The sequence below is a fragment of the Halichondria panicea genome, chromosome 8 (assembly GCF_963675165.1).
Source record: "Halichondria panicea chromosome 8, odHalPani1.1, whole genome shotgun sequence".
Classification (NCBI taxonomy): domain Eukaryota; kingdom Metazoa; phylum Porifera; class Demospongiae; order Suberitida; family Halichondriidae; genus Halichondria; species Halichondria panicea.
The window spans coordinates 952,501-961,774 of NC_087384.1; the positions used below are offsets into that span (position 1 = coordinate 952,501).

The 9,274-nt window shown below is 41.6% G+C and overlaps 4 protein-coding genes across 4 annotated transcripts in view; 3 read left to right on the forward strand and 1 right to left on the reverse strand.

The window, feature by feature from the left end:
- LOC135339621 (protein strawberry notch homolog 1-like) overlaps positions 1-1,072 on the forward strand; it is an 8,684-nt gene extending 7,612 nt beyond the window's left edge. The window contains exons 21-23 of the mRNA XM_064535773.1: positions 1-194; positions 434-624; positions 839-1,072. The exon at positions 1-194 is cut by the window's left edge and continues 24 nt beyond it. Of these exons, the coding sequence (XP_064391843.1) occupies positions 1-194; positions 434-624; positions 839-948 (495 nt within the window). The 3' untranslated portion in view covers positions 949-1,072. The remainder of the gene's footprint in view (positions 195-433; positions 625-838) is intronic.
- Positions 1,073-1,140: 68 nt separating this feature from the next.
- Positions 1,141-2,661, forward strand: LOC135339623 (uncharacterized). The gene is made up of 2 exons (XM_064535775.1): positions 1,141-1,408; positions 1,594-2,661. Exons 1-2 carry the CDS (start codon positions 1,141-1,143, stop codon positions 2,577-2,579), a joined length of 1,254 nt encoding a protein of 417 aa, XP_064391845.1. The 3' UTR covers positions 2,580-2,661.
- Positions 2,662-3,802: 1,141 nt separating this feature from the next.
- On the forward strand, positions 3,803-6,544 carry LOC135339625 (uncharacterized). The gene is made up of 2 exons (XM_064535777.1): positions 3,803-3,956; positions 5,381-6,544. The coding sequence occupies exons 1-2, from the start codon at positions 3,803-3,805 to the stop codon at positions 6,346-6,348; spliced, it is 1,122 nt and encodes a 373-aa protein (XP_064391847.1). The 3' UTR covers positions 6,349-6,544.
- LOC135339624 (protein pelota homolog) overlaps positions 6,534-9,274 on the reverse strand; it is a 3,753-nt gene continuing 1,012 nt past the window's right edge. Inside the window, exons 4-13 of the mRNA XM_064535776.1 lie at positions 8,947-9,037; positions 8,822-8,878; positions 8,656-8,762; positions 8,547-8,607; positions 8,442-8,482; positions 7,747-7,914; positions 7,482-7,555; positions 7,355-7,426; positions 6,983-7,089; positions 6,534-6,722 (exon numbers count right to left, since the gene is read on the reverse strand). Coding sequence (XP_064391846.1) covers positions 6,637-6,722; positions 6,983-7,089; positions 7,355-7,426; positions 7,482-7,555; positions 7,747-7,914; positions 8,442-8,482; positions 8,547-8,607; positions 8,656-8,762; positions 8,822-8,878; positions 8,947-9,037 — 864 coding nt within the window. The 3' untranslated portion in view covers positions 6,534-6,636. The remainder of the gene's footprint in view (positions 6,723-6,982; positions 7,090-7,354; positions 7,427-7,481; positions 7,556-7,746; positions 7,915-8,441; positions 8,483-8,546; positions 8,608-8,655; positions 8,763-8,821; positions 8,879-8,946; positions 9,038-9,274) is intronic.

Genomic DNA, 9,274 nt, shown 5'->3' on the forward strand with positions numbered 1-9,274 from the left:
TTGCTACTCAAGTCAGCTGACTCCAAGGGCAAGCTGTTCTCAGCCTATCGTCCCAACACTGGTCAGAGCACACGTACAGATAAGCTGAGCACTGTCCTCGAAAAGTATAAGAAAGAGGAAGACTTTGAAGAGGCAGAGAGATGGTGGAATACCCAGTACCAAGCCTCCAGCACAATCTGCACACATGCTTTCTGGTGGGTGGAATAGTGTTACTCTAGGAGTGTGCGCCTACTATCCTTAAAGGCTGCATGTAAAAATTATTATTTTAGACTTCATTTTATAAATCCCTACATAATTATGCATACACCACATCTCTAAGTTACTGTACGTATATACAATACACAACCACTCTTCTTTCGAATTACATGTACTGCATTACATGTACATTGTGCTATGTGTTGTTGTAAGGACTCCTATTACTGTCCTCCACTAGGGACGGCAAGTGTCGTCTGGCGATAGTCAACAACTCGTGTGAGGTGGGATTGAGACAGAGAACGTATCATGTGCTCAGCGGGTCCATCCTGGGGGTGTGGACTCATGTAGAGGGGGTGTTCAATCGCCACTCCTCCCATGGCCAGAGGATGCAGATTGTGAGAGTGAGAGCTCCAAATAAGAGACTAGTCGGTGAGTGTAGGCTAGTCTGCTCTTCACTTCACTTACTAATTAAGTCAATTATGGAATAGCCATAACATTAGTTTTGTTTTGCCTTGATTAGCGTACTGTTAATAAAGTATTCCTTTCTTAATATTGTACTAACTTCCCTCTCGTGCATACGTACATGTACATAATACTAATGTAAACTATAACTGTATATACTCTCATCATTATTTTAATGCAGGTATTTTGGTGCCCAATTCTTTTGTGGTGGATATGAAACAGACGCTGGAAAGAGTTGCTCAACAAGCACTGGCTGAAGACGGGACTGCACACAATCCTATACAACTTTGAACTATTCTCAATCACACATGATCCTCTAATCCTTGTATTGTGTTCACGTTCAGTCATGTTCTGCCATTATTCACCGCTTCTATTTCTCTGTGATACCTATTTCTATTTATTGAAAACATCATGATATTGTTCATTGTGCATGTACCCAGTGCATTGTGCTCCAGTTAGCGCTCCAGTTATGGGTGGATCTAAATGTGGGGAAAGATCGTCGTTAAAACAAACGTTTCTATGTGCGTGAAGGCAGTGTTTTTTGTGCTTGCTTGCTGCATCGTTTTGTTAAAGAAACCGTATTATAAAGTAGCTGCTATGGCTGCACAGAGGTCTCTATTGTTCTTCTTTGTGCTGGTGTTTACCTCTCTGCTGCTACTGGCTGGTCTGACTCTGGAGGTGAGGAGTGGAGGAGCTTCAGACAGCTTCCTAAGCAGACGTATTGAAGTCCAAAATGAGAAAATCACATCTAGTGAGTAAGAGGAGTGAGTACGCTGGGTACAGTATGCAGTCTGTATTTCTTTTTGTAGATGCTATCTAGTATGATTTGATTATCCCTGCATGAGTGTAATCACATTGCATCCATCTTCAACACTAGCTGTGCCTAGTGCTACACTTATTATCCTGTGCACACACACATACACTGCACCATTGCAGGTTTGTTGTACAATCCCAAGAAAAAACGGAGCAAACATACGTCTCCAGTTCGCATACAACACGGTCAACGAGTCCTACAAGGGCAACATCATAAATCACCACGCAAACACTACCAGCCCCTCACCCACTCGGACATTGCAGGAGTTGAGAAATTTGTATTTTTCACCGGATATCCTCGCAGTGGACACAGCATAGTCGGCAGTTTAATCGATGCCCATCCAAATATCCTATTATCTTTCGCTTTCTACCTCTTCTCTCAGCTGCTATCCAACAGCACAGAGGTGCAGGACAGAGAAACCATGTTCGAAGAAATACACAAAAAGAGTTTCCAGTACTCGATGATCTCGCCGAAAAAAGACGACAAGGGGTACACACTAGACGTTCCCGGGAGCTGGGCGGGGCGCTTCGTGGGGGGTCTAAAAGTCATCGGAGACAAGTCGGCCAAAGCTGCTCCAGATGCGTACCTCGAAATCAATAATCAGTCAAAATTTATAGAGCTGTACCGAAGGCTGCAGGATTTGGTCAAAGCACCTCTTCATGTGATACATGTGGTCAGGAATCCATTTGATATTATAGCCACTCACGCACTTAATGAGTACGGTGATGGCCACGGTGGGCCTGAAGCAAGATACAACTTCACAGAGGAGCACCGATTGGTCAAGCACAAGCTGCTAAATAAGTCGGCTAAGGCAGTCATGGAGAAAGCACGTGCTGTACATGAGATGAAGTCACTCTGTGACATGACTGTATTGGAAATACATAACGAGGATTTAGTACAACGCCCTGCTGCCACGGTAACTCAAATATGTAGATTCCTTCAAGTGCCTTGTCCAAGCAGATACGTTGCTGCATGTGTGGATAAAGTGTTCCCTGTTGTGTCCAAGACTCGGAGCAAGGTGGAGTGGTCATATGACCTCCGACAATGGGTGGAGCAAGAAATGAACAAATACCCTTTCTTTAACAGATACTCTTTTGACATGCATTGACTGTTATACATGCATGTGTATAATTATAGCTTCTAGTTTTGTCATCTCATATTTATATCTTGAATTTAATTACACAATTTAATATTGTAAGTTAACTGTTGAGAGAAATGTACTAACAGAAAAAATTATTACAATAATAATAATAATAATAATAATAATAATAATAAAAGCGAATGTTTACTAGTCACTGTCTGAATCTTGACTGTCCTCGGACTCAGGAGGGGAAAATCTTAAAATGGCTGCCACTCCAGACAACTGGCTGAGCTCTGTGCAGGAATATAAGAGCATCTGTAACATAATTATGCAGCCTCTAGCTACATAGAAAAGAAAAGTGGAAACAAAATAAAGTATATATCTTAGCTCTATCCTAGCCAACAACAAAGACTCTGTATGCATTGAGATCCTCATATGATCAGCCAAAATTGGTCATCACTAACAGCAGCATACAACAGTGGTAAGAATAGTCACACAGGGTAGAGTACAGTGAGTGGGCGTTGTACCATATAGATAATTAAAACTTATAATTATTATTACCATAGATATTATAACGAACTTAATTTATGGTTGTATAATTTTACGTTCTCCTGAGACATGCAGGCTTGAGAAGACGCGTACAGTTCCTCCTCCATCTTTAACTGCCTCCACTAGTCGAACATATCTCTGTCTCGTGGGAACATTTGCTGATCTGCATAACACACACCCAATCCAGACATGCACATGCAGACACAGACACACACTTAGTAAACCATATGCATGCAGTAAGACCTGCCTGTCCATGGTCACCATGTAAAGCAGGTTACCCGGCCTCTATATTATAGCTAGGTGTTTGGACCTGTCTTAGCAGGCCACCTTGTTTGACTTTGTTGTTACAGCCCATAATTATCATTACAGCCCATAATTATCATTATATAACTGGTACCGCAGACCATTCTGTGCATGCGTAGATCTCGTATAATATAGAGAAATAACTCTGGACAGAGTGATATCACTTGGAGACTCGAAAGTGACCCTATAGCATTCCTCCTCTGATTTATAGTATCTATGACTCCTTTCTCTTGTGTTCTATGCACTCACTCTTTATGAGGGGTCACAATACTTGCAGATAGAAGAGGTAGCTAGCTAGGGTACTATAATCCACGTCATTCTATATTCTATAAAAGACTGTAGACAAACTATATTATATAGAAGACTGTAGACAAACCGCATTATAAAAGACAGCTGCTATGGCTGCACAGAGGTTTCTATTGTTTTTCTTTGTGCTGGTGTTTACCTCTCTGCTGCTAATGGCTGGCCTGACTCTGGAGGTGAGGAGTGGAGGAGCTTCAAACAGCTTCCTAAGCAGACGTATTGAAGTCCAAGATGAGAAAATCACATCCAGTGAGTGAGGAAGAGTACGTTGACTGTACGGTATATAGTACGTAGGAACTGGATTATAAGCGCACTGTATAGCAGGGGAAATTTTCGTAGATCTACCTAAAAACAGAGAAAAAGCTGAAAATGCTAAACTTACTACCCGTCTATAATAGTAACATTAAGGTATAGTAGGAGCACTCTTAATAGCGATTCTTTATTTTAAGTGCATACTCTGACTGCAGGTTTTTGTACTCGAGTTTTAATCGCATGCTCAACTGCAGGTTTTTGTACTCAATTGAAGCAATTATAGGAAAGACAATTGTTTATCTATGATATCATAGATTATAGTCTATGATGATATCAAGAGTGCATAAGAAGACTTACGCACTCTTGATGATATAGTTGCCTGCTTGCCTATGAGTCATCACTATAGTCGGGTCACTGCATTAGGGTCACTGCATTATAAGCCATCCTGGGATTATAGCATATACAGTTCTGCTATTGATCCCATTAGTGTTGTTGTTTTTGGAACTATACTATACGCTTTATCATAATGGAACTGTATCTGTACATAGAACTGTATGGGCCTACCTGTACTGTTTATGTATAGACATAACTGTAGATAACTGTAGGTGTTATAGGTATAACTGTTTAGTGTCTTATTGGTTCTCTTCTGCATGTAACATGTTTTTAGTCTGGTTGCATTTTGTCTTTTGATGTAAACTTAAAGTTCTTGAACTAGCTTATGCTACGCATTGTATAGTTGCTCTGCAACAATTAGCGCATTAGCTACAGTATTTCGAAGGGCTGGTAAAAGGTACTTTTGTGTACAAGATTTCAAAATCACGTGATTTCCAGATTTCAGCATTTCATAATGGTTGTTAACAGAGGGAAGGTAACTATCGACTAGTTGGGCGTGGCTCGACTGTCCTGACGGGAGGTCGGGTTGCAAACTTATCTGAGATTTGTTCTGCGAAGTGTAACCAACCACGTGAAAAATGCTGCACTCTGATAGGGCGCCCTATAGTGGCGGCAGAATAAATCCAAGATAAGCTTGCAATCCGACCTCCCGTCAGGGACGGTTGGGCCACACCCAGTGCTTTTGAAGTGTTGTGTCGGTAAATTCTCAACTAACTACCGACTACGTGTATTCACCCTCGAATCCAGTTCAAAACGGCCTGGATTCGAGGCTATCTCTGTGGTCAAAGAAAGGGTGTGGTCTCATTCACAACTACGCAACACACACACTGGAAACCACACCCCTTTCCTGGCGTGGTCTCTAGTCGATTTCATAAAAGATTTAGATTTCATGCTTGATTTCTCAATTAATTAAGGGGCTGTATGAGATTTCACTTTGTTGCCAGCCCCTAGTATGATTTGATTATCCCTGCATGAGACTCAACACTGTGCTTATAGTGCTACACTTATTTTCCTGTGCACCATTGCAGATTTGTTGTACAATCCCCCCAAAATATGGAGCATACAACACAGTCAATTGCAACAAGTGCTACAAGAGCAACATGATAAATCACCCCCCATAGACTACCATCCCCTCACCCACTCGGACATTGCAGGAGTTGAGAAATTCGTATTCTTCACCGGTTATCCTCGCAGTGGACACAGCATAGTCGCCAGTTTAATCGATGCCCATCCAAATGTCCTCATATCTGTCTCTTTTTTCCTCTTCTCTAAGCTTCTCTCCAACAATAAAGCGGTGCAGGACAGAGAAACCATGTTCGAAAGGATACATAAAAAGAGTTTCCACTACTCAATGATATCGCCGAAAAAAGACGAAAAGAGGTATACACTAGACGTTCCCGGGAGCTGGGCAGGGCACTTCGTGGGAGGTCTAAAAGTCATTGGAGACAAGTCGGCAACTGCTCCAGATGCTTATCTTAAACTCAATAATCATTTTAAAGAAATGTACCAAAGGCTGCAGGATTTGGTCAAAGTACCTCTTCATGTGATACATGTGGTTAGGAATCCATTTGATATTATAGCCACTAGTGCACTATATGAGTACGGTCATGAGCACGGTCATAATGGGCCTAAAGCGAGATATAACTTCACAGAGGAGCATCGACTGGTCGATCACAAGCTGCTAAATAAGTCGGCTAAGGCAGTCATGGAGAAAGCGCGTGCTGTATATGAGATGAAGTCACTCTGTAACATGACGGTATTGGAAATACATAACGAGGATTTGGTACAACGCCCTGCTGCCACGGTAACTCAAATATGTAGATTCCTTCAAGTGCCTTGTCCGAGCAGATACGTTGCTGCATGTGTGGATAAAGTGTTCCCTGTTGTGTCCAAGACTCGGAGCAAAGTGGAGTGGTCACATGACCTTCGACAGTGGGTGGAGCAAGAAATAAAGAAGTACCCTTTCTTTAACAGATACTCTTTTGACATGCATTGACTGTACTTTCTGTGTAGCTTCTATTTTAATTTATATAAGGCCACTCCAACTGAAGATCTTAAACTTTTAGTTTCCTGTCCTACCTCCATTTTATTCCATTTCTGTATTGATTTTTCAGTTTTGTACCTTACTCTAGATCGATCGATATAACTAGCTAGATAGCTATCATCCATTGTCAGACACCATCTTAGGCCCATCATAATAATAGATATATAATGGTAATAAAGAGCTCGCCCTCATCACAATTAAAAAATGCTGACAGAAAATTATAATAATAGTGAATGTTTACTAGTCACTGTCTGAATCTTGACTGTCCTCGGACTCAGGGAGGGGAAATCTTAAAATGGCTGCCACTCCAGACAACTGGCCGAGCTCTGTGCAGGAATATAAACGCATCTGTAACATAATTATGCAGCATAAAAGAAAAGTTGATGTAAACTTAGTAGCATAATAATTATTATACAACAAAGACTCTCTTATAATAATAATTATTATTATGTATGCATTTAACAGCGTTAATATCCTCATGATCAGCCAAATTGGTCATCACTAACAATATAATGCTTAAGCATGATACAATAGTGGTAGGAATAGTCACACAGGGTAAAGTACAGTGAGTGGGCGTTGTACATACGTTCTCCTGAGACATGCAGGCTTGAGAAGACGCGTACAGTTCCTCCTCCATCTTTGACTGCCTCCACTAGTCGAACATATCTCTGTCTCGTGGGAACATCTGCTGATCTGCACACGCACACACACACACACAGACACACACTTGATAACCATACAGTAAGACCTGCCTGTGGTCACCAAGTAAAGCAGGTTACCCGGCCTCTATAATACAGCTAGATTATGAGCTCCATAGCATGTGTTTGGACCTGTCTTATATCTAGCAGGCCACTTCTTTTTACAACCCTAATATCGGTCTAAGGGTGCACTATAGATATCTCAACAAGTTATAATTATCATACAACAGAAACCAAATCACAAAACGTCGAGAACTTACCTAAACAGTTCATCTGTGACCATGAGTATCTCAATAGCGTGAGCCTCTTTCGCTTTCTCCACATGCCGTATACTGTGTGGGGGCGGGTGTGAGGGTGTGACAGTTGTGAGGGGCTGTATGGACTCACCCGTAATATGCTCTGTTAGGTTCTGACTGTAACATACTGTAGAAAGCATCCAATGTCTTCACTTCGGCAAGGGCCTGGGGAGAAGGGGGGGGGGGCAAACAACTAAGTAATTTATCTGTGTACAATATATATTTCCACATGATTGGTTATTTCTATATACAGGGTACAGTACACTCAATGACAGTGACCCACAAAATTCAGTTAAAATATTTTTTGCACTTCAGCATTTTGCACTAGCATACAAACTGTATACAGACCTACTGACCTTAGTGTCTGCCAGTCGCACTGCCACTGCTGGGTCAGCTAGCACTTCCTTGAGGGCATGTTTGTGCCCTGAGGACGAGTGCACTAGTAGAAACTTGGGCTTGTTCTCAAACAGCACCTTCACGTCGTGCCTGGCTGCCTCCCCGTATATATACTCGTAGAATTGATCCTGCACGGTCATAATTGTTGTGCGAGTGAATTAAAGAATTATGGAACATTAATAGTGGTCCTCTAATGTAGCCAGCTTTATGACATTTCATGTATACCTTAAGTAGCATCTTTGAGCGGTCATAACTTTAATTCCGTTGGTCCAAAATCGTTTATTTTATGATTTTCTGAAAGCTTAGAGAGAGGCCTTTCAGATAATGTGTTAATATTTTCAACTTGTTTTCAACAAAAGACCATGGGCACGGTAAACACGCCCATGGTCTTTTCCCGAAAATCGTAAATTGTGGCCCATTCTAAATTTGGGATTTGAACATACCATCTGCTGCATCTGAACAGGCTCCTTTTAAGCTTTCAGAAAATCATTGGATTTGGACCATCAGAACTCTTAATACTTTCAAAATGAAGCTTATAATCATACTCAGCGTTGTAAGAGCTGGTACAAACGCAATCTAGTCCTTCCAAACTGGTTAGAGGCTTTCAAAGATGTTGAGCATAAATACAGTGTAGTTACAATCATTCCCACCTAACCTTGACAAATCCTGGACTGGCCACGATGATGCACTTGACCACTGCAATAGATCACATTGCAATGGATCATTATTGCAAATTCTCTACACACAAAAGACCTCTCACCTTCGAACCTGACGTGTCTCAGTAGTGCCTGCATGACAGTGTCATAGAACCTCTGTACAGCCTGTAAGGGGGAGGGGCTTGATAAGTAGCCATAGCAACAGTGCCGAACCTTGTCATGATTAGTACAGGAACCTCTTCTTTTTCGTGGAATTGGAACTTCTATTCTTGCACGAGTGATCGTCATAGAGTCCGTTACCACACACACGTGGGCAAGACCTGAAATCATGGCAACACGGTATTTATTGCTATAGCAACACAACATGTCTGCCAATCACCTTCATGCATTATGACGGCTGCCACATCAGCAGTTCTTGTTGGATCACATGACAAATCTAGAGAATAAAAATCGAACAGAGGGAATTAATGATAATACAGCTATCTCCCTCTCTCTCTCTTATACCCAGTCTGTCCAGAGCCACAATGTCCCAGCATCCCTTGCATAGGGTCAGCTTCTGGTTCAGTTGGAGGTCTATTGTGTGGTAGGCACCCATCTGACAAGTGTGTGTGTGTGTGTGTAGGGGGGTGGTCTAATAAACTAATCACCGGAAATCCAAGTTATGGTTGCTCAAATAAAAGATATTTAAAGGCTGATTATTTCAACGAAAACCGATCAAAATAATTATATTACCTACTACAGTAGAACCTCGATTGTCCGGCTTGGCAATTTTTTCTGAGGGTCAAAGTTTAACTAATAATCAAAAAATGGGCGTGCCCCTTAAACTCGCATG